A 25,167-nucleotide genomic window follows, 5' to 3' on the forward strand; every position below is an offset into this window, starting at 1 on the left:
GAATTCAATAAAGTCTCTAAAGATGTACAAGTGCCCTAAACTAGAGGAATGCTTTCCAGAGATATCAACCTTAATAATATTCTAGGAATATGTTAAGGAATATTATTGTCAATTAAAAGTATAATAGTATATAGAATGAGTATATAAAAGACTGTTCCAAATACTAATAGTCTCTAGTTAGAGAAAAATGAGGGCCAATATTTTCTCCACATCATTTTAGTTTTATTTGAGACCTCATTAATCAATAATATTTACTACAATGAACATGAAGAATAAATCAATATGAAAAATAAATTCTTCTAAAATTTTACTTAAGCAATGAATAGTGCTTTATTATTAAAAAAAAAAAAAAAAAAAAAGAATGAGAGAAATTCGCTGCTTATTCCTCTGAGGGAAAAGGCTGACATGAGTGCAAGAGTATGGGCAAAATATAGAAGAATTGTTATATTAATAGTGTCTGTACATCCATTTCATTGACTTCATACATTCTACATACGTTTGAGTGCCAGGGTGCCAGATGCTGGAAGAGAAAGAAAAATATTATAGACAGGGAGGCTGATTTGAGTCACTACTCTCAAAGAGCACAGAAGTTGGTATGGGGGGCAGACATGTAAGCGCGTTTGTTTGAACACCTTGTAATGGTGTGTACACAGTTATGCCTGACCTCTCCTGTATCACCAACTCCAACAGACATCTGTACAGTCTCCAGTGAATCAGTGATGGGAGCATCCAGTATGTCCCTGGCAAGATACGTTCTAATAGTCAGCAAAGGTGGGAGAGCCAAGGGACCAAGAGGCTGTTTTTGGCTCTCCTCTGAGCTCAGTGAATTGCAAGTTCCTTTTTCCTTCTTTGGTGAGATAATTTCCAAATAATTGGAAATTGTAATTCATATCAGTTTCTGAATAATAACAGACTTGCAAATATATTAAAGATCTTTTGCATAGTCTGGATTATCTACTTCAAGTTCTTGCTTTGTTTTCTCACAAACAAAAGGGTTTAGCAAATAGTAGGGGTGGTTAGGGGACAAGGTAGTTTCACATTCAGATACCCCTTGCTCAGAGGGCAACAGACTGCTTAACATCATCAAGGCCTCAGCCATATATTCCTAAGGTGTTCATGCTTCAAACCATGAGTTTTTCTAAAGGGAGCTATTTTTGCCATGGTTTTATCATTCTTTGATTTAATTTGTTTTATTCTTAAAGTATACAAAGCTACTTATAACAAAAGTAGACTCTTAATGTATTTTTCATAGTTTTGTTATAATTCTCTCTAATGAAATAATTTATTTACATTTGAAGCATTTTATCTGTTTCTGATGGGTTTTTTGTTTAAGCCCATGTATTATAAGTGTGTATGTATTGGGTAGAGTGGTGCTATGTGAAGGCAATCTTTTTTTCCCCATGTTTTTTTCCACCCTCTCATTGCTCATAAACCATCTGATGTAGGGGTTTGAGGGGGTGTTCTGAACATCTTTGCTGACATGCCTTCCAAATTTTGTTTTTCTTGCATTCTTTGCTTTCCTGACATGATTCATTAGCAGACACAGTATCTTAATTAGAGAGGTTATGTGCTTTGTTTTCCAGGGGTTTTTTTTTTCTCTTGGGGTCGTGTTCCTATAATAAATCATATATGTAACTGTACCAAAGCAGAAGTCTGGGCCACTGTCACATGCAAATTGCTTATTTCCTAATATGTTAATAAACATAGATATCCATTTTTCTCTCAAGTGTGGTAAATGGTTAATCAATGCTGTATTGCCTAGATAAATACCTTCCATGTTGTACTGAACACTGAGGAAGTTACAAAATAAAGCACTGAATTTGGAATTTTGGCAGTGAAAGATATTTTTTGTTATTTTTGTCACAAAACATTTATTAATAAGCAACATTTGCCCATATTCTTCTGACAATACCACAGAAGGTCCATCCTTCTTGCAGCAACAAAAGCATGACCTTAAATCCTAGTCCAGAGAAACCAAGTAAGGCATGAACGATTTAATTCATTGCCAAAAATTCTAACAATCCTGTTCACAGTGTTGAGGCCATTCTGGTGTCCTGTAATGAGGTTCAGACACTTCGTGACAACTCTGGGAAGTACATTATAGAGTCCAAATTAACTGTCTCTAATGACGTTATGGCAGATCTCTGTATGTCTAAGTTTATGCATCATTTAGCTGATAAATAATGACAGCTTCAAAACCTCTCATTAAGTTGATGAATGATAGATTTTTTTCTCTCCCTAAATCATAATAGCATTCGTAGTTCTTTGTTTTTAGCTAAATGAATACCTTTGAGGGAAAAAAATGTCCATAATTGATTGATTTGGGGTTGTGTTTTTCCAAAGAAGGATATTGAACAACAAAGATATCTGTGCTTATAGCAGCTCAGGTGGGCTTGATCCTAACCATAGTTTAGCTGCATGAAAGGGTGTCCATTAATGTTCCTGCATCCTTCTTTGGTACACTGTCTGCTTTTGCATGAGACAGTGGAAAGATTGGGTAGGGACAGAAGACAAGACAAGAAGAGAAGAAATGGCTCAAGGCAGAAAAGAGAAATGGTTGGGGCAAAAGAAGTCATTCCTGCTCATCACTCTGTAAAGCTTTGCTAACATAGTGACTAGGTTTGCCAGACATAGACCCAAAAATGTGGAACTTTTCCACTAATTGTAAGGGATAAAAGGGACTTGAGTAGGTACTGGAGTACCTATTCATGCCCAGTACTGTGTGCTTTACAGACAGTAACTAATTCATTTCTTAACCTTACAGAAACCTTTTCAGACAGAATCTAAGTTGGCCTTAAATTTATAGGTTTTTTCAATTACAATTCAACTCAGAAAATACTTTCTACTGTCTACCAGGCTCTGGAAATATAGGAGTGAACAAAGGCCATGTCATCACAGACATTCTAGGAGGGGAGAGGGGATGGATAGTAATAAATAAGAAATGAAATAGATATACAAAATTATTTCAGGTAGTGATCAATGCTTTGAAGAAAAGTAAAACAGGAGTTAGGAATAAAAGGTAACTTCAAGGAGTGGTGTTGTTTTAGATGGGGTAGTTAGAGAAAGCTTGAGACAATAACCTTTAAGCAGAGAACAGAATGACTGAGCCATGCAGATATGTATGGGAGCAGGGTTTCAGGTTGAGAGGACAAGTGTTAAAGGATGTAGGTGGAAGCAAATGTGCTGTGTTCAGGGTACAATAAAAAGACCAGTCTAGCTGGAGCAAATTCAGAAAGAGAGAAAGAGGTGGGAAATAAGAGTGGAGAGGGAGCCAGGGGAGGGCATAGAAGTGTTGTAAGCCATGGGTCTAAGTGTGATGCCAAGCCATGTTTATACAAACAGCTAAGTGTCATTTAGAAAAATCGCTATGGCTACTGTCTGGGAAATAGACTATTTATTATAGAGTACTGTAAGTAGAAACAGAGTCCATCTAGGAGGCTGTTTCAGGGACTCCACCAGGAAATACTGGTGGTGGTTTTTTTGTTTTTTTTTTTTAAAAAGAAGAGATTCTAAAGTGCATCCAGGGTTGAGAAACATTGATATAAAGAGAAAAGATAGATTCTGTCTGTATGTCTGACCAGTACAATAATTACTTATATATGATGAAAAAATAAAATATATAATTTACTTAAAAAAAAAGGCTTTTGAAAATCAACCACCTCAGTGTCCAGTGGAATAAATGGAGCTCATTACACAGATAGATAGATACATAGATAGATAAAACAAACTTTATTGAAAGGATATTGCTGCTTCTCCAAAAAGAAAAACATTAAAAACATGTTAGGATATATCCTTTCTTATTACTAAAATAAAATTTTTAATATCAGATGCTTCTCAACTTATGATGGGGCTACGTCCCGCTAAAGCTTTCCTAAATTGCAAATATCATAAAGTTTTGACTTAAGATGTTTTCAATGTAGGATGGGTTTTATGGGAGGTGACCCTGTCGTAAGTCAAAGAGCATACTGAATGCATATAACGTTTGCACCATCCTAAAGTAAAAAAATTGTTAAGTCAAACCATCGTAAGTTGGGAACTGTCTGTATATCCTACTTGTATTGTTTCCAAGCCACTCGAGAAGGAGACTTTTTGTTTGCTTTTCTGTGTGTCTGTTTTCTCTCTCCTATCTCTTCTTACCCCCAATCTCTCTAATCCTTCTGTTCTTTGTACAAAGGAACTCGGAAAATCATGGGAAGAAGTTCAGCTGGAAGATGATCGGGAGTTGCTAGACCATCAGGAAGAGTAAGGCTTCTTATTGCTGCTAATTAATTACGGTGTTTCAAGAGTAGGAAGACAATTCTTTACTTTGCTTTAAAATTATCATTATGAAGAGGTAGCATAAAAAGAAAGAAAACCTCCTGTCTGAGCCATGCATCCTTTCGTGTAATATAGCAAAAACTTGAATTCAAAATAACTTTGATGTAAAAATTACTAAAGATACTGTTATTGCAGCTAAATTAAAACTGTTAATTGAACACACAAATAATAGTACATAATTCAGAGAAAAATGCATATCCAAAGTGCTAATTTGCATACTCAGTTGGTGCCCAGACCTTGAAGTGATGTGCTCTTTGAACTCTCCATGTTGTTGTCATTGGAATAGAGAATATAACTGAATTGAAGTTAATCCTGTTCTGTGTTCATCCCATTGATGACTAACTTAAAACATTCACAGCTTCTTTGTTTGAAATGATAAGCTTGAGAAGTGTTCTTTTCAACCTAAAAGGATTCTCTATTTTTCATCCGCTTTTCGGTCAAAGCTGTTCAGCCTTTTTTCTCTCCCAGGATTTTGAAGTAATATTATTTCAATAGTGAAGTGGAGCCCAAAGTTGGAGAGTTACCATTTGCTGAATTTCCTTGATGGGTAGAGATTCAGGCAGGGAGTCTTCCAGACTAGAATAAAAACATTTCTTTCCCATTAGGACATACTAGTTAGAATATAATTAATGAGTGAATATTGAAGTTTTAATGACATAAAAGGTTATAAAGAGTAATAGTTTTGACCTGGAACAGATGGCCTGGTGATGACTCCCTCCTGTATGGATAGGGCTAGGGAAAATAATAGGGAAGCTTCCGTGTGAATTGGGTTAAGTTGATCTTCAAAGTTATATCAGTGGTCATTTCTGAACTTGCCATGAGAGATCCTCCCTTCTCTGAGTGTGAATGGTAGTTCCTCATCTCCACAGCTCTTCCCAACTGGCAGTTTTCCTGGCTTAGAAATGATAAGACATTGACAGTATTTAAAAAAAAATAAATGCGAGGGTCGGCGGGGGGGCGGGGGGGGGGGCGGCAGTGGTAAAACAGATCCTGTAAACCTTTGAGTCCTCCATCTCCCACCAGATTTAACACTTGCCCCATTTAAAATGATCAGTATTTCCCTCAAGAAATACTAATCATTTTTGCCTTTTTATAATATACTGTTTGTCATGCAGAAACACATTCCCAGCAGCACACCTCACAGTATGTGCACTTAGTGGTTGTGGTTAATGAGAGAGAGCATCACATCTCTTGATGTGTCTTCTTTGCAAATTAAACCTTGTTGTCTCAAGAAGACACTGCTCTGATTCTGTAGTGAAATAGCTGCTCAGAAGAGCGGCAAATATGAGAAAATTGAGCAGCGCCTGTTCGCTATTGATATTAATTTCATGGTACTGCTTTGAATTTCAAAAGCTGTATCAGAACGTCATAATATGACGTGACAATCTTTACCAAAATGTCAGAGTTGAAACAGATTGGCAGCGTTTCCTAGGAAGAAGGTAATACCAAGTCACTCTGTAGTGAAGTCCCCTCTTAATGAAGGGAATCTCCCTTTTTTTGTTTTCCTTTTTAATCCAGTGACTGGTCTGATTGGGAAGAACACCCTGCATCTGCTGTCTGCTTATTTTGTGAAAAGCAAGCAGAAACAATCGAGAAATTATATGTCCACATGGAGGTAAGATACTTTTATTCATTAGAATTTTGTTTTGTTTCAACAGGAGAAAGCTAATAATTATTGCACCCCTCATCTGCTTATACTTTAGTTGCTCAATTATTATCCCATTCCTACAAGTGCTTTAAGCAAAACAGAAGAGACACGTGGGGTCCCTTGAGGAGAACCAGAGCTCAGAGCAACTTAGTATAATTGACTGGACCTGGGTGAGCTGTTGGTGTGGGACTTCACAGACCACTGATGCCATCCCTCTTTGAGAAGCTTACAAGACAATTGTAGCAGAAGGTGGGATCTGCAGCCATGATTAACAGTACCCAGGATATGGACAGGTTCTAAGTCTTTTTCCAGTGCTTCCTGTGGTGGTGAATAGAACAAGAAGGAAGGATGTTGCCATTTACAAAGGCCGTGGGGGAATTGGGGAGATGGGCTGGGTAGAGAGAGAGTCCAGGGTATGGTCTTACAGATGCTTCAGGTACCAGGATTTGGAGAGAAGAAATTTGGGAATATTCCCATTCTGTGCTTTCCCTTCTGGATGCCATTTTTATGCTATAGTGAAGCTTGAAGCTAGTAGTTCTAAACTTTTTTTCACCTCAGTATACCTGAGAGAAAGCACACTCCCCACACCTATGATCCTTAGGTGGACCCCAGGGGTATGGAAGGGAAACATCCTAATGATTCATGACCATATCACAGCTTGGGGATAGAAGGGTGATTATAATATAAAAATATTACTGGTTGATTCTCATATTCTCTCCCTCCCCTTTCTGCAGCCACCTCTGCCAATAGTGGATCATACCCTCCTCTTTTACCCACTTTCACTCCACCCTCATTCGTAAACACTGTTTTTGGTTCAGTAAAATAAGGACCTAGAAGATGTTGGAAAGACCATGAGCATTTATCCTTATGAAAGCAGAGAATCCAGTTTCTCTGAAACAGGTTACCATTATTATGTGTGTGTAATTTCCTGTGTTTAAATTTAATTCATAATATCCTAATGACTTTGTATTAAAGGGAGCCTTAATACCCCTATCCTGTGCAGGGATTCCCTTTTCAGCATCCGTGACAGGTGTCCTTAACCTCTGTTCAGTCACTTTCAGTGATAATGTGTCATGAAGTCCTAATCATCTTGCATATGGCATTACACTAAATGCCATCACAGTCAGTTAGATGATCTTTATCCTCTGTGAGCTTGTAAGTTAAAACATTCATACAGACAGGCAATTGCAGGAATGGAACAAACATAATAAAATAAGTCTCTGCATTGTGAAAATCGAAAGGAAGTGTAATTTACGGGAAGAGATAAGTGAAGAGAAACTTTCAGGTTCAAACAGTGTATTTAACAGCATAAAATGAAAAGAGTATTTGCAAAATAACCTATCTGCTTGTGGAGCAAAGGACCTGTATCCATAATTCTAGTCCAGATGCACAGTGCAGAATAGCCTCATCTTACCTATACTTTTATCAGACTGCAGAATGCATACATTGTAAGTTTTAAAAACTATAGATATAAACTGTGCGTAATTAAAATGTTTTAACTGATCAACATGACTTGTTTGGACTGTACTGTAAAAAGTTGAATGTGGAGGGAAGTAGTTAGACTTAGAAGACTTCAGACTTCAAAAGCAGACAGTGACGAATCCAGACTGAGTTTCTGAGTACTCAAACTCCTATGAATAAGCTATCTGCTTATAACTTCAGCCTGAAAGATTAAATAATTCATATGCTTACAGATGTATTCATTCCTTTTTTAGGATGCACATGAATTTGATCTTCTCAAAATAAAGTCAGAACTTGGTAAGTTTGATTCAGAAGTTGTTTTCCATGATGCTGCATTTTTTATAAACCGTCCTATAAACGATGCGTATGTTTTGTAGCCATGATTGGAGAGTGCACAACCAAACTGTGTCTCTGTACAGATGGTCTTAACAGAACTCTCTGAAGCGGTGATTCTCAACCATTTTGAACTATAATAGTCAAATATATTTTTTTGTTTCATACAGGCCTTCATCCTCTTCCCTATGTATATGAGTACTTCAAATAAAATATAAGTTAATGATTAATGTTTCTCATAAAGTGAAGGGGGCTAGTAGAAAAAGCATGGATTTTGAAGTAGTAGTAGAGTTCATGCTCCAGCTCCAGCACTCACTGGCTATATGACATTGGGCCTCAGGTCAGGAAAATGTTATGAGGAGTGAATAATGTATGTAAAACACCTACTGCACTGCCTGGCAGTGTAGCTAGTCAGTCATTCTCAGTATTGCTACAATAGAATTGAAGGATTTGGGGCATTAAGACATGAAGTACAGACTTGCTAATAGATCTAAGACAGTAAAAAAACTCACTTTTCACATTTCAGCTCAGCCACTACTTTCCTAGATTCTTGAATGTGTTACTTTGCTTTGCAACCTTTATAGACATGTATATACATTGTATATATAATCAGCATTGTCGTCAAGAACATGGGCTCAGCAATCAACAATCTCATGTCAAATCCTAGCTTTCCCACTTACTAGCTATGCAACATTGGGCAGTTTCCTAATATTTAATGTAGATGTGATAAAACTACCTGATAGGGTTTTGTGAGGATGAAACGTATTAATACATGGAAAATAATTAGAATAATGCCTAGCACATAAACCCTATCCTGTCATTTTCAGGATTAAATTTCTATCAGCAAGTGAAGCTAGTCAATTTTATTCGGAGGCAAGTTCACCAGTGTAAATGTTACGGTTGCCACATGAAGTTCAAATCCAAAGCAGACTTAAGGACTCACATGGAAGAAGCTAAACACACTTCACTACTTCCTGAAAGAAAGGCATGGGATCAACTTGAGTAAGTACTGCTCAACCAGATGTATACTTCTTTGTTTGGTCGCCCTTATTTTGTCCCTTTATTTAATTTCTTTAAACTGAAAGATAAAAAAATATATATATTTATTGTAAAAAATAAAAATCTTCAAAAGCTTTTATTTTTAAAATGATCCTTCTCTTACAAATGAAACCAGCTATTTCAGAATTTGTGGTGTGGAGATAGGTAAGTATGTAGATAGATATAGAAGTATACAAAGATTTTTAAATTATATTTTGTTAACAAAATATTTTAAATATGTTTCCATATCTAATACATATCAGTTGCATCATTTTTAATGGTTGCCAGATATCCCATTGTATGAATATGCCCTAATTTATTATATATTTAGGTTGTTTCTTTTTGCTATTATAAATAGTGATACAGTGAATATCCATACACCTACATTTCTGCACACTATCTAATTACTTCATTTTAGATAAATGCCTAGAAATAAAATCACTGGGGGTTCGCATGCTGCTAGGGCTTTTGGTATATATTTTACATAATGGCACTTTAAAAACATTAAGCAGTTGGGCATCTGGTATGTACCTACTGAGGTATTGTCAGACTCCCAAGTATTCTTTGCCAGTCCATTCTTTCTGGATAATCTCAGTTGAGGGAACCTCCGAGTGGCTGTGGGATTCTAGCTGCCCAGAGGCTCCTCTATTCTTAGAGAATGTGAAGTCCAGTCCCCAAGAACCCTAACCAAAAAGCCCTAGTTTTTCCCCTTCAGAAAATCTCAAATTTGTGAGAGCCAGAGTCAGCCGTGGATTGAAGTGGTAGCCTGTTCCTATAAATCTTCTTATAGGGATTAAAATTCTTAGAGGTACCCCAGAAGTAACTCCAAAGTATATCCAGAGAAGGAACCAAAATAACAAACTTAAAATTAATAAATGTTTTCTTTTGTAATCACCTAGAATGAAGGAATCAGTAATGATTACGTTAGAAAACAAACACAAGGGAAAATATAATTGTTTTCATCAAGTATTCGTATTTGAAGGATTTGTATCTGGAAAAGTAACTATATTTGGACTTTGTTAACTTACAGGGAAGAACTAGGACCTTTGAGTAGAAATGAGAGGGTTGTCGTTTTTAGCTTCTAACAACTAGAGCTTCCCGGGACTAGAGTAGGCTGCCTTTTGAAGATAGTGTGTTTCTTATCATGATAGATTGTCAAGCAGAGGCTGAATGGCCAGCTAGCAAGGATATTAGATTCAGTAAGGCTGATCTCAGCCAGTAAAGGTCAAAGGGAAAGCAACTCAGAAGTTGCCTCCGATACAGCCTTTGCAAAATGCTATGAAACTGTTGGCAAGGGAAACTAGCAAAATTATAGTAACGTGTACATTCAGCTGCCTGGAAATTTTTTAGATAATTTATTAGTTTGGTTATTTAATACTGTATATCTTTGGTTGTTTTCAGGTATTATTTTCCAACCTATGAAAATGACACTCTCCTGTGTACACTATCTGACAGTGAAAGTGACCTAACAGCTCAGGCACAAAATGAAAATGTTCCTATCATCAGTGAAGATACATCTAAACTGCACGCTTTGAAACAAAGCAGTATTTTGAACCAGTTGCTACTACAAGAGTGTTTGAAAAACTAGAAGAAACTACCACAGAAGCAATTTTTCATGTTTTTCTCTTATGAGACAGACATGAAAGAACAGTTTAAATTTGAACATCAGCAAAGGATCAGTCCTTGGTGAAATAAACTTTCCAAAAATGAATGTCTTTTTAAAAAATAAAATAGAAAATAAAATGAAGACTCTTTGTATTTTGGCTATAAAGTTTTATTGTGTGATCATCTTAAATTATCTCATTTCAGTAAACTCATATCTATAGAGAAGACATGCCAATCACCAAGAAATGAAATGTTCAAATTATTTATAAACCTGATTTTCAACCAGTACTTTCAGTCTCCTCCACAGGCCTTTTTCATCCTACAAATCACAAAATTTGACAGTGTGCTTTTTTCTGTACTATACAGGGTGAACTATAAATGTAATGACCAAAAGAGGAGGAGCCAGAGAAGAAAGAAAAAATGGTGAAATACCTGGGTAATGTGTAAATTGGACATTATTTTAGAATAATCAAGAGCCAGCTCTATTATCATTATTGCTTTCTACCTAGAGTTGCCAAACTCCCTAGAAATGGACATCAAGCAGTGTGTATATCACTCACAGATCAGTACAATTTTTTAAAAAACGTAAGCACAATACCATTATGACACATAACAAAATTAACAATAACTTCTTAATATCATCTGTTTTCCATTTTCCCCAGGAGTCTCAAAATGTCTTTTTATATTATCAGTTCCATAACTGATTGTGCCTCCTGATAAGATGCACTAAAGAGGACAAAACAAAAATGTACAACCTGCATATAATGAAGAAACAGTCAAACCCAAGTTGAGGGACAGTCTATGAAATAATTGGCCTTTGCTTGTGAAAAATGTCAAGATCATAAAAAACAAAAACTGAAAAACTATCAGATTAAACAGGGCTAAAGATAGCACAATGTAATTCTGGATTGGATGCCTGACCAAGAAAAAAAATGTTTTTCTTTTGCTATAAGAGACATTAGTGGGACAATTGGCAAAATTTAAATAAGGTCCATAATAAATGTAATGGTATTGGTGTTAATTTCCACATTCTGTTCATTGTACTGTGTTTATATAAGAATGTCTTTGTTTTTAGGAAAAATACATTAAAGTATTTATTTTGTTTACATCTTACTCCCAAAAAACTAACACGAATATACAGAGAATGATAAAGTAAAACATGGTAAGATGTTAACATTGGGGGAAATCTAGGTAAAGAATATGTGGGAATTCTTTATACTATGGCAACTGTTCTATAAGTCTGAAATTATTTCAAAATTAAAAGTTTTTAGAAATGTCTTTTTACAATGGGTTTGTTTAATCAGGTTCCAGATGAGATTCATATATTGCATTTGGTTGCTGTAGTTCTTAAGGATCTTATAATCTATTACTATAACAGCTCACCCTTCTTATTTTCAAAATGCCACTTGTTTGGTAAAGAAACTAGATCATTTGTCTCACTTTCTGGATTTGAATGATTGTATCCTCTTTATATTATTTAACATATTTCTCTCCCACCCATTGTCTCAATCCATTCCTGCTGCTATAACAAAATATCTGAGACTGGGCAATTTATGAACAACAGAAATTTTTTCTCACAGTTCTGGAGACCGAGAAGTTCAAAATCAAGGTGCCAGCAGGTTCCGGATCTGGTGAAGGCCCAGTCTCTGCTTCCAAGATGTTGGCTTGAATGCTGCATCCTGCAGAGGGGACAAATGCTGTGTCTCACACGGCAGAAAGGATGGAGGGGCAAAAGGGCCTAGCAAAATCTCAGCAAACTGTATTGACTCCCAGAGGGAGCAAAAATACAGGCCACTGCTGGCAAAGGACCAAGCTGCTCAGAGATTCCTTGGTAAGGACCACTGGGACAGTGGTACCAAGTGTACCCTGAAAGTCTGGACAATTTGAGAGGGAAAGGTAAATTAGATGAAAGTAAACTATTCAAGGAATTACCAAGTGAGTTTTCAGATGTCACTTTAACTACAGATGGAAGCATAAGTGTGCCTCAGAAATTTTTAGAATTAAGACTGGAAATGAAGGGAGCAAGAAAGATGAAACATAACAGAAGAGAGCCAGGCAGGACAGCGATAAATGGAATCCAGGCTTAGATTAGTGGTTAATCCAATGAGAAAATTCATGTCAGTTAGGATTATGTAACTCAGAAAGGTGAGAGTGGCCAAGATTTTTTTGGACAGTAGTTGCTTTTGGCAGACCAGAACCTAGTGGCTTATCTTTCACACCTGAAGGCTCCATTAGACAAAATCTAGAGCAGAATGTTAGATAAGCACATGTCTGCGCTAGAAAAGAGAGAAAGTTGGGGGGAAAAAGGGGGCGAGGAGCCGTCAGATATTACAAATAGCATTAGGCCTATATGTGTTAGGGAAGGAAAGTGATCAACTTTAAAAAGTATGTTATACTGTAACAAAACCAGCCATTCCTCCCTAAAAGGTGTGGAGGCAAACCATATCCACCATTGCTTAGAAAGGCAGACCAGAGAGGAGCATTGCCGGAAGCCTGGACCAACCAGAAGCAAGGGAAGGCCACGGTGTGCTGAGGAGGGCTCGGCAGAGGCATCTTCCTCTCCAGGTCCCAGTGCAAGCAGCCTGTAGTCCAGTTGCCCCCAGTATTCATTGCCCCTTTCTCCAATAACAAAAACCTAGTTGAATATAAAGCTGCCTCGAACGAAGACTGCATTTCCCAGCCTTTCTTGCAATTCAGGGTATTCATGTGTCTACCTTGTGACTAACGAGATATAAGCAGGAGGTTTCCTGTGACAGCTTCCAAGAATCTTCCTTAAGATGCTGGACACAAGCACCCTCTGCTTTGCTTTTCGTCCCTTCCTACCTCCTGCTGCCTAAGATGTACATGTCTGCATATGGGACAGCGAGGTCAAAACCAGGCATGATGGGGCATCCATGTCAAAGAAATCTGGATCCTTGACACTAGGGAGGACTGTACCAGCCCTGGAATGCTGCAGACGTTTTGTGAAAGAAAGAAATTTCTACCCTCTCACCATTATTTGGGGTTTTCTATCATTCACAGCAAACCTTATCCCAACTAACACACGTAGGGATTCAAGCTGCAGAAACATCAACAGCTGCTTTAGTTCAGAAATCTGCTGAGGTTGTTTTCCAGCTGAAACAAATGAGGGGATGAAAGGAAAACTATTCTTAGAAGACAGGCTTCACAAGCCTAGGCAATTCCACAGCAGAAGGCAACAGCAGGAGCCGCTGTGGCAAAGAACTGAGAAGCGAGCACTCAGGAGAAGGTGGAAACCGTGTCATTATTTAGAGCCTAGACCCCATGGATCAGGGGATGTTGAAGACAGAGGGCTCGAAGGGGAAAATGAAAGTTAAGAGGTTTTTAAGATGAAGAGGGGAAGAAAGACCTGTCAAAACAGAGCTTGTGACCAGGCTTGTCATCATTGCCTATTTCTAAACTTTGCAGGAATGCAAATGTCTCGTAAGTCACCCAGAAGAAAATATCTGTGGATTCTTCCCAAAGGAATGCTAAAACATGTTAACTTCATCAAGTTTAAGTTTACAGGATCAAAGATTTTCCAAAATCAAGGATTTCAGATAACTTACACAGATGGACTAGCATCCTGGAGAATCTGAAATCAAGATACCACTGTGCCTCTGTTCTGGAAAGTGCAGGGTTCTGGGAGCATCATTGTGTCTTGATAGCTACTAGAAGTTCTTGGAATTTGTTTAATTTTGTTGGTATTGATTAAGTGCTTTAATGATACACTTTAAAAAGTGAGGTATACCGGAAACTTGATGTTTAATTTCAAGTTCCAAGACTCTGAAAAAAGCCACACCGGTGATTCTAGTGAGACACTGTCCAGGCTGCTAGAGGAACCACTGTGCTATGGAGGTATCAAGACCCCTCTAGTTCAGGATAAGCAGAATCACAACCTGGAAAGGATGAATTTAGACTTTAATGTCTTTTAACTTTAACTCAAGCAAACAAGAGAGTCCAGTCTTTGAACTTTAATTCAGCAACGTCCCCATCCCCCGCAGGAAATTCACAATGGTAAAGATGATATTTAAATTTGGGACATCAGTGTTTTACTAGAGTGTTTTTTGCTGAAGCATCTTTACATTGTTATCTCTCTGCAGAACCTCTGAAAGCCTGTTCTCAAAAACATGCTTAGACATAATTAGGAATGGAAAATGAAATTGGGAACTTTCACCTGGGGTTCAGCATAGCCCTGGACTTACTTCAGTCAATGCATTGCCTTCTGAGGGCCATAGCTACGCTCATCACCCCCAGTCCCAGGAAAATACACAAAGAAACAATGGGGTGGTGTGTGCACTCCTGAAGGTGGAACAGCACTGTCCTGATTGCTGATCTCCTGCAAAGAAGATGGTCCCACTCTTGATTGGCCTTGACCTTAATGGTTAAGCACAATGAGCAAAGAGAACAAAAACCTGAGGAATATTGGAAAAAGGGAACCTCCTTTTCCCTAATATCTTGTTTCCATAAGCAAAGGAATCCATTAAATAACATTCTTGATTTTTCTCTGCCCCATCTCTCACTCCAAACTTCTGACTGGAAATTTGGAGAACGGAAAATAGACATCTGTGCCTCAGCCCCTTCCTCCTCCTTTTTCTCTTTGAGGTCTGCCGGTCTGCAGAGAGAACACATCCTGTTCTACTCCTCCATTCTGCAAACGTTAGAGTGGCAGGCTCTACCCATGCAGTTGGAAGCCTAAAATTGCCCAACACTGTGACTATAAGTCTGACTAATTTGGGGGTTCAGTATCAGGAAGCTCACTTGCCCACAGCAGTAAGCCATGTTCTCCAGTATCTTAATTAGCAATAAATGGAATAGTTCTTCTCCATCTGCTTTGCCATTTATCAGCTGGCTCTTCTAGAAGGTACACAGCCTCCCACGGAATGGTGGATGTGGCCAAGATTGCCACGAAAACACCTCTTGGAAAGTTACACTAAATATACTAAATCCAATCAGTCAGGGGGCAAAATATAGACATAGTTCCACAATGGCACTAAGGCTGGGCAATAGAGCCAGAGAACTGCTGGCTAGGATATCATTGGTGAGCCAGCTGGACATAGACTTTTTGAGAAACCACTGAAACTAGGGTCATAGGTTGAATCCCACCAGAAGCAGATCCTGAGAAAAGAATTTTAGTGCAGGTTGTTTATTTATGAGGTAAACCCCAGGAAACACTGTTTAAGGAAGTGAGGAAATGAAAAAATGAAATGGAACACAAAACAGTGTACGTTAATGAAGAAGTTACTGCTATGGGAACTGGAGCTCAGCCTCACTGAGGACCTCTGCGAGACTGCATAGAACACTTCTTACAATTGCCCCCAGTGCCCACCACCACCAAGGGGCAAAAAAGCTGGGGTATTTATCTACTCATTGCCATTGGTCATGGGTTGAGGGCTGCCCCCAGGGGCATTAATTCCCTGGCACTTTCAGCCTGCCTCACACATCAGTTTAGCACCCTCTGAAGGCTGGGAAGGGCCTCGCACAAAGATTGAGGAAGCTGTAATGCAAAAAAGTTGTGGGCAGGGCCCTCTCAGTGGCTGCTGCAACTATAGATGTTGCATTACCACAAAAGAAAACATTTGAGGAGGAGCTTAGCAGTCCTCACACCTTTCCATGTACCATGTTGATATTCAAAACACAGTGTTACAAGGTATCTAGCCAGGAATTTTACCCTCATCAACAGTAAAGAGAGAATGAGAAACTGAGAATCCAAAAGATGAGGACTTGCCCGAAAGAAAAAAGCATGACAAAGTAATATCCAACAATATAATATATGGGAACGTAAAAACAGACAAAGCCAAGTCCTAAACTTTTTTAATGAATGGAGGAAAAACAATTCTTTTTGAGAGGACAGCAGAACCTGCAATCAGAACACGAGTGAATTTTTTACTACAAGTACTTTGCTGAATTTATATGCAGAATTAATACACCATGTCCACTTCCATCAAGGGCATCAAATTGCAGCTATTGCTTGCATAGTTTGCAAAAGAGCCGTCCTACATCCTTGAAGTTTAACTCAACTCCTTCAATAAGCTTAAGATGATGGATAGCTAGTGGATTAAACCAGGGACTGCAGTTGAACTCTCATGCCTTATAATTGACATATTGAAAAGCTAAAGCATGTTCAGTTCCTTCAGTTCAGTTCAGTTCGTAGCAATTTGCAAGATTGAATGGCATTGTAAGCATATTAATTCAAACTGAAAACATTCATCAAAGTTAGTATTAACTTCACAATGTCTAAGATTCAAGTGAAACTGTCCTTTTTGGCTTATAAAATTAGACTACAAAAAATGATTTTTAGAGGATATTCTCAGTCAGTTGACTTGGATACAGAGTAAGCAGTAAATAAAACTCTAATAAGACCATATATTTTAATTTGGGTGTTTTCTCCATTTGGAAAACATTAGAAGAACAAAGAGCAAAAGAATATGCTGTAGTAAATTGTTTAAAAAAAAATTCTAAAGGAGGAGGAGAAAGTGAAAGTAAAAGACAAACAAAAACTATCAATCTTTTACTGTCACTACAAACAACCCACTCCAACAACATTATCATTGCCTACAAAGATAAAGTGCAAAGATTGCATTTGAGACCCCTCACAATCTGGCCCACGCTGCCTCCTCTATCACCCAGCCCATCACTAAGTCCTGTCAATTGTGTCTCCAAAATACATCTCAGTCTCTACCACCATGTCTCTGGCCTGATCCACTGCAACAGTTTCCTAACTGGCCTCCCTCCTTCCTTTATGACCCCTCCAATGTGTTCTCCTCATAGCACCTAGAGTGATATAAAAAAAAAAATCTGGCCGGGCGCGGTGGCTCACGCCTGTAATCCTAGCACTCTGGGAGGCCGAGGTGGGCGGATCCTTTGAGCTCAGGAGTTCGAGACCAGCCTGAGCAAGAGCGAGACCCCACCTCTACTAAAAATAGAAAGAAATTATATGGACAGCTAAAAATATATATAGAAAAAATTAGCCGGGCATGGTGGTGCATGCCTGTAGTCCCAGCTACTCGGGAGGCTGAGACAGGAGGATCGCTTGAGCTCAGGAGTTTGAGGTTGCTGTGAGCTAGGCTGACGCCACGGCACTCACTCTAGCCTGGGCAACAGAATGAGACTCTGTCTCAAAAAAAAAAAAAAAAAAAAATCTTTCCATGACTCTTATATACTTTTGGTGAGAATGTAAATTAGCATAGCCATTATGGAAAACAGTACGGAGAATTCTCAAAAAAAAATTAAAAATAGAACTACCATACCGTACAGCAGTCCCAAAGGAAAGGAAACCAGTAAATCAAAGGGCTACCTGCACCACCATGTTTCCTACAGCACTATTCACAATAGCCAAGATATGGAATCAACCTCAGTGTCTATCAATGGACGGATGGATAAAGAAAATGTGGTACACAATGGAACACTACTCAGCCATAGAAAGAATGAAATCTTGCCATTTGCAACAACATGGATGGAACTGGAGGTCATTATGTTAAGTGAGATAAGCCGGGCACAGAAAGACAAACATCGCATGTTCTCATTCATATGTGGGAGCTAAAAAAGTTGATCCCATGGAGGTAGAGAGTAGAATAATAGTTTCCAGAGGCTGGGAAGGGTGCAGTGGGACAAAGAGAGGTTGGTTAATGGGTACAAACATGCAGTTAGATAGAAGGACAAGACCTAATATTTGATAGCAGAGTAGGGTGAATGTATTAATAGTTAACTACAATGTATTGTATATTTCAAAATAGCTAGAAAAGGACTTAAAATGTTCCCAACGTATAGAAATGATGAATACATGAGCTAATGGATATCCTAAATACCCTGAGTTGATCATTATGCATCCTATGCATGTTACAAAATATTGCAGATACCCCATAAATGTGTACAAATATTATGAGGATCGATAAATGCTGAGTGAGCACCAATAAAAAACATACATAGGACTTTCTTGGTTACTTACCCAGCATTCACTCTCCCTTTCTTTCTTAGAGTTTCCAAATTCTTTGAGGAGCCCCTGCACCTCCATTAAGTAGCAGCCATGCCATTTGGGAATGACCCAGGCCCCAGTTCCAAGGGGTTAGGGGAGTCTTGACTGGAATAATAATGTCCCCTTCCCTGCAGAGATGGGATTAGGGATGGGCTGTCACTAAACTTAAGCCCAAGGTGCATAGCAAGCCCCTGGTCACTGTGGCCAGTCCAGGTTGATCCAATCAGGGAGAAGTTGAGGATTTTTGTTAAATCTCATTTCTGTTAAATAACTTAGAGAAGCTAGACTCTCATTTTTCTTATGAAAAAAGAAACCCTGGTTTTGTTGATAAAAGCATCTTGTGACCTTGAGAGAAACCAGCCCAATAACTTTTAAAGAAGAGCAAAGTCAAGAGAATTTCTGAGAAAGAAGCTAGAGCCCTCACCTGCAGGCCATCGTTTTCTGGACTTTTCATTTACTCAAGCCAAAAAAAAAAAAAGCCCTTTATTATTTAAGCCTTGTAAGTGGGGTTTCTATTACATGCAGTAAAACTTCCCAGCTAATACAAATGGCCTCCCAGTTAACATGGAATCGAGTTTAAACTTCTTACACACCCCACATCTCCAACTTGTCCCGTGCCATTTTCCCGAGTGTCCACTCTTCCCTAGGCAACCAGGCCTCCTCCTGCTCCTTGGACGGAAAATTACACTTTTTTCTGCCTCAATGTTTTGCACGTTTTTCTCTCTGTATATTCTTTTCCCTGCTCTTTACATGAATGTCTCCTTATCTTCCAGGCCTCAGCTTAGCTCTCTCCTCTTACTGACGAAATATCCCTGCTAACATGCTTGCTGCCAGGACAGTTTCAAACCCAGCAACCCCAAAGAAAAGTGGAGACGGGACAGACACTGCAGGGGTCAGAGAGGGCAGACCGGTCAGCGCAGGTGCACTGGGAGAATAGAGGATTACCAGGGGCTGGGGGCGGGGATGCGAAGTTACTGCTTGAGGCTTCCAGTGTTTCTATTTGGAGTAATGAAAAAAGTCTGGAAATAGATAGTGGTGACAGTTGTACAACATTGGGTATATAATTAATACCACTGAATTATACATTTAAAGCCAGTCAAAATGGTAAATTTCATGTTTTAGATATTTTAACTTTACCACAACTTAAAAATAATAATAATTTTTTTTTAAAACCAGCTAACTGGTAATTGTGTGAAGGATGAACTGGATGGAGTAGGACGTGCTGACCAAGAAGGTTGACATATTCATCTGGTCAGGAGGTGATGAAAACTTGAACTAGGGCAGTGATGGGAAAGAATGTGGAAGTAGAATGTTCAGGACCTCGTGAGTCTGGGTTTGCACCTGCTGCGTCTGAGGCACGTGGGGGATGCTGCCCAGCTCCCTCCCCCAAGACTGGGCACTCATGCCCCAGCTGGCCTGGGTGGAGGCTGACAATGGCCCACCACTGCGTTCCTTCGTGGGCATTGCCTTTGGCTAAAAGGAGCTGCAAGGGCTCATGGAAACTTTGGAAGAGCTGGTTGCCAAAAGGAAGAAGTGATGGCAGAGAAAGCAATCTGAGAATTTGGGTTGGGTTTGGCAACATGGAGGTCATGGGTGACTTTGGCAGAGGGAGGGTAGAGGGGGGGCAAGGTCTGAGTCTCAGGCAGATGGAAGCCACATGGGAGACAGTGAGGAGTCACGGAACCAGAGTTCTGAAGGAAGAGAAGGAATCGGGACATGAGATAACCTGCTAGGCAGGGAATATGTGTGAACAAAGGAGCCAGGTCTGAGCAGTCACCCAGTTTGACGGAACTGCAGGGCTGCCTAGAGAAGTGGTGGTCCAGGCATGGCTGTCTTAAATCCCAGGCTGTGGAGCCTGAGCAGATTCAGCCAGCCCATCCCCACCCCTGTGCCTGCATTCCACTGGGCTCAGGATACTGCTCTCTAGTGGGAACCGAGCATTCATTCCGTCCCCAGAGTGTGGACTCGACCATTCCCTTCAATGGGTTTCAGCTGTGGTCTCCTTGGACTCCATGTTTTTGAATGCAGACGTCGTAAATTTCCTGAAGCAAGTTCCAGTAAGCCAGTTTAACTCCTTGATCAGTTTTCTATACCATCCGGAAACTTGTTTCTAATACTTTTATTTTTATTTTACTAACATTACTTTCAAAAAATTGAATTCTGTTTTGTATAAATTGTACAGGAAGGATTTAATATGTCTGTCAAATTCTACCCATAATAACTTCTGCCATTGTGAACTTTCTTTTGTGACCATTGTTTCTATGAAATGCAATTTTTCTGAATATATAAATATTCAGAAGACCTAAATTTTATCAAAACAATTTGATCTTTATTTTTTTTTCAAAGTATAACAAATTGTTCAGTGTGAAATTTTAATCATTATCACTTCTATTTTTAGGAGATTATTCCTTGTAATAAAATCCATTATGACTAGGGGAAAAAAAAATCTTGATAAAAGTTTGTCAGTGGGGCTTCTGCAGGTAAGTCTATGTTCTTACCACAGAAGGTAAGATGTGCCGTGAAGAGGGAGACCACAAAACAGCCTCATTGTAGTCCAGTTACAAATGGATAAACACAAACTTCAGGGTGAAACTTAGTGTCTCCTCTTACCAGTGAAACTCTGAGGCACTAATGGAGTAGTTCTTTTTGCCTCTCTAAGTCCTTACCTTACCATCAACGAACAGTTTCAGCTCTGGAGAGAATCTGTCCCATTAATTTATAGGCTAGCTTTCACCTTTGCACACTCTTTTCCTGGGAAAGTGACAACGTAGTTATTTTAAATCTCCCTTGAAACCAAGGACAATGTTAATCATGTTCTTAAAATGCCTTGGTTAGTAAAATTCCTTCTTTCAATAACATGTTATTATCCCCAGCCAGTGACATAAGCAATGACATCAGTAATTAAAACAAAAGCTGTCATGATGGTATACACAATAATCATGGGCTTATGATTTGATTGACCTTTGTGAAATTCCTTTATTTTTAGCATTTGAAGCCTACAAAAAATGGCAAACTCACATGAATCAAACTAAGATGATTAATTTTAAAAGTTAAGGGAGTAAAAAATTATCTGGCAGCACACAACATGCCAAGATGAAGATTATCTTCATATTAGGCTAGAAATAGAAATCCTTGTGTCTAGGCAGTAGATCTGGCATCAAAGCCTGAAGTGCCCACTGGCTGGTTGATCAACATGAGTGAGGGAGGTGGGCTAGGCAGGGACTGCCATGACCCAGAGGCACACCTGTGTCCCCCTCCCCGTGGGGCTTTCTGCTCAGCTCTAGCCCATTTTCCCAAATAGCCCCTGCCCGTTGTTATAGCAGAAACTTGGGCCCAGGTGGCCAAATCTGCTGTTTTTCAAAAGAAGTCAGAAATCTAGATTTTTATTTGAAATGTCCTGATTTTTAACTCTTGTCTGAGGGCTAATTTCAGTTTATGACTACTGATATTTCTGACATGATAAAATAGAATAACAAATTCATACTGCATTGACAATAGACCCATATTCTCAAAAGTAGGGTGGAATGCACATACCCAAGGGATACTTTAAAATTTCCATTTGTTCACAGAATATACATAATACATTAAAATAATGGTATCTATACATTGTAAAGAGCAATTTTTAAGGAATAGATATCATTTGGAGAGAGAATGAGAATGTACTGAAAAAAATGTATTTGAAAACATTGTAGCAATAAAGACAGAATCGAGAAAGTCCAGAGAACCTCTAATGGAGATTACACCTCCTCAGTATATTATGGAGCAACAGTTCTCAAACTCTAATGGACTTAAAAAACTCACTTCAAATGCATATTCCTAGACTTCACACCATGGTATTTTGATGCATGTGGTTTAGGGGGGGATAAGAAATTTGCCTTTTTAACAAGTACCCCAATTAATTTTGAATTCAAAAGTCTGTGGGCTCGACTTAATAAACACAAACATGTTGTTAAGAGTGTAGGCTCTTGAGTCAGAAGCTCCTTGGTTCAAGTGTTGGCTCTGACACTTGTCAGTCATCAGCCATGGGACTCTGAGAAAGTTAGCTTAGACCTTTCAAAGCCCCAATGTTCCAATCTGTAAAATGGGGAAAATAATAATGGCTACCTCATTAGTTTGTAAACCAGTGTTTAGCACATAGAAAAGGTTCAATAAATATTAACTGTTTTATTATGATTAATTTGTTCTTAGATCTTGTGGGCAATGTCAGGGATATTCCAGGCAAGGTAAGCTGTCACCCTTGTCATCCTTCGTCTGGGCATGACCTCTGCCTTTTATCACATCCTCCTTTGTCTGTTCTGTCTCAAATTCTTTTCCCCTTCAAAGCTGCGCTTGATGTTCTTTTTAACTCTATTTCATCTGTATAAAAATATTCATGGACATGAAATGCTCATCACCCTAATCTCTCTACTTAGGAATATGTTTGAAAATTTCCTTAATAGAAAAGTTCTAAAAAGCCTATATGCACATGAATTGCTCCAAGTCTAATATCACATGAAATTTACATCTGGGCAATGAATTTCAGGCACCATCTCTTCAACTGCTACCACCTGTGAGTCCCTGGGAGAGCTGCTGGTGACGCCAATATGAGTAAGGTATGAGGCTTATTCATGGCCCTAGCAGGGAATTCTGTGCGAAGCACGTCACCCCCGCCAGTACATGCGATCCCAGCTGTCAGAGCTGTTGGAGCTGGTGTTTCCAGGCTGACTGCAATCCCGGCGCTGGGATAATCAAGTTGGCCAGGCCCTGTCCCTAGTTTGGAGGCCAGTTCCCCAGCTCAGGCACAACCACCGCCAGAAGCAGGAGATCATAGGAACAGGTAAAAAAGAACGTAGACAGATGAACATTCATTAGTACTACTGGGAAAGAAATTTAAAGCACACGCCCTAATTTCCACAGCTCAGTGTCAACAGCTTTATGAAAAGGTATTAAATTGAGAAGTATATCTTAAAAATCACCATGGAAGTTAAAAAAAAAAAAAAAAAAAACAAATACCAGCCAGCATTGAATGTTATCACACATAGTGATACTCTATTTTTGGATAAGTGTTTGAAAACTTCATTATGCTGAACTCCCAACACAAAAATTCCAAGTGAACCTTCCCCCCAAAGCTAATTCTATTAATTAAGGTTCAAGTTAAGCTGCTGTATCAGAAAGACCCAAGGACACCTGGCTTAACCAAGAGTCTATTTGCCTTTCTCATCACAGTCTTGGTGGTCCATGGCAGAAGGGCTGGTGGGCCATCCTGCGTAGGACTTCCAACCCAGTCAGGAGGAAGAGGAGAAAGAGCCACCGGAGTGCCTGAGTGTTTCTTTATAGGTGCACAGCACAGAAGGGCACAAAACACTTCCGCTCATACCCTGTTGGACAGAACTTACACAGCCACGTTTAACTGCAGGGTGTACTGTGGTTTATGCAGAGTCTCAGAGAGTGGGAGTCCCACTGGGATTTGTACTCTTGGATGCCACATTGCTAGGTGCATTTGCAATGTCTCACTGCACAGGGAACGAAACAGGCAAATCAACAGTCTAAAGGGGAATTTTATTGTGCAGGTAATTTCAGAGCAGGCCTGAAGTCAAGGAATAAAATGTTGGGCAGACAGCACAGGGGTCGAGGCCTGGACATGTGTTTTCCACTGTCTTACGCTACAACTGCTTCTGGAGTTTCAGAGGGATTTAGCAAGAGCCAAGAAAACTATGCCAGAAAGCTGGGTCGACAGTCTCTCAAAGCAACATTATTTGGTGTCCCAGGGGGAAGCTGTTTATTTTTTCCTTCCATGAAACAATAGCTACAATTTAAATCTAGTAAACCGTAATGACCAAATTTGAGTTTCGTTCCATATTCCCAAAGTGTTAGTCCCAGTGCCCTCCACTCACCCCATCATCAAAGTCTACTGTCTATTTCTATTTAACAATCCACCTATGAAAAATGGTCTCTTTTCAGTCCTCCTCTCTACAAGGAGATAATTAGGAATTAATCAACGACAAGAATGCGTAGCTCTTACAAACATAGTCAAGGAGCAGGTGCCACCAGCCATTCTTCCCCATGACATGTGCCATCAGTGCCACAGCAGACAAATTCTATTACTCACCCTTCCCCTCCAGCTCTGCCATGTCCCAGCGAGTTGGCGACTGCCCCCAGACTTACACACTGTCACAAGGGGCTGCCATGTCACTGAGGGCCTGGACTGGTGTCCGCGGTTCCATTCCGTGCACCCTAGGGCAAACTTGGGCATCCCAGGGAATTTACACAACAGGGAGAGTTTTCCATTTCCTCAGGAACTGGGCCATGCTTTGGGCCATGATGAAAACCAGGACACTTGTGAGCCTCCTGATCACCCTGCAAGGGAGTTATGGGATGGTATACATTTACATAAATAGATACGGGTCTCAGTTGCTTGTGTGCACAACTGTGGACTTCACTGAACGCCAGTCCTGGATGTCTTAGAGCAGCGGTCCCCAACCTTTTTGGCAGCAGGGACTGGTTTCATGAAAGACAATTTTTCCATGGACCAGGGGTCGGGGGGTGTCATGGGTTTGGGGGGAGATGGTGCAGAGCTCAGGCAGTGATGCATGGCCCGTTTCCTAACAGGCCATCTACCTGAAGTTGAGGACTGCAGTCTTAGAGAACAGCAAGCGTGACAGACAAGAGGCTGGGTCTATGCTACAGTCTCATTAGGGGCTCCTAGCCTGGGGTCCCTGGACCCTCCCCAAGGGGTCCATGGCTAGAACTCAAGGGGTCCATGAATGTGAAAGGGAGAAACATGACATCTTTATTTTCAGTAATGAACTGAAAT

The 25,167-nt window shown here is 39.5% G+C and overlaps 1 protein-coding gene across 1 annotated transcript in view; it reads left to right on the forward strand.

Annotated features, from left to right (window-relative positions):
• ZNF277 (zinc finger protein 277) overlaps positions 1-10,505 on the forward strand; it is a 93,832-nt gene extending 83,327 nt beyond the window's left edge. The window contains exons 8-12 of the mRNA XM_069461861.1: positions 4,175-4,242; positions 5,836-5,932; positions 7,681-7,723; positions 8,587-8,761; positions 10,199-10,505. Of these exons, the coding sequence (XP_069317962.1) occupies positions 4,175-4,242; positions 5,836-5,932; positions 7,681-7,723; positions 8,587-8,761; positions 10,199-10,385 (570 nt within the window). The 3' untranslated portion in view covers positions 10,386-10,505. The remainder of the gene's footprint in view (positions 1-4,174; positions 4,243-5,835; positions 5,933-7,680; positions 7,724-8,586; positions 8,762-10,198) is intronic.
• The last annotated feature ends 14,662 nt before the right edge of the window (positions 10,506-25,167 follow it).

This window comes from Eulemur rufifrons, chromosome 29 (assembly GCF_041146395.1).
Source record: "Eulemur rufifrons isolate Redbay chromosome 29, OSU_ERuf_1, whole genome shotgun sequence".
NCBI classification, from domain to species: domain Eukaryota; kingdom Metazoa; phylum Chordata; class Mammalia; order Primates; family Lemuridae; genus Eulemur; species Eulemur rufifrons.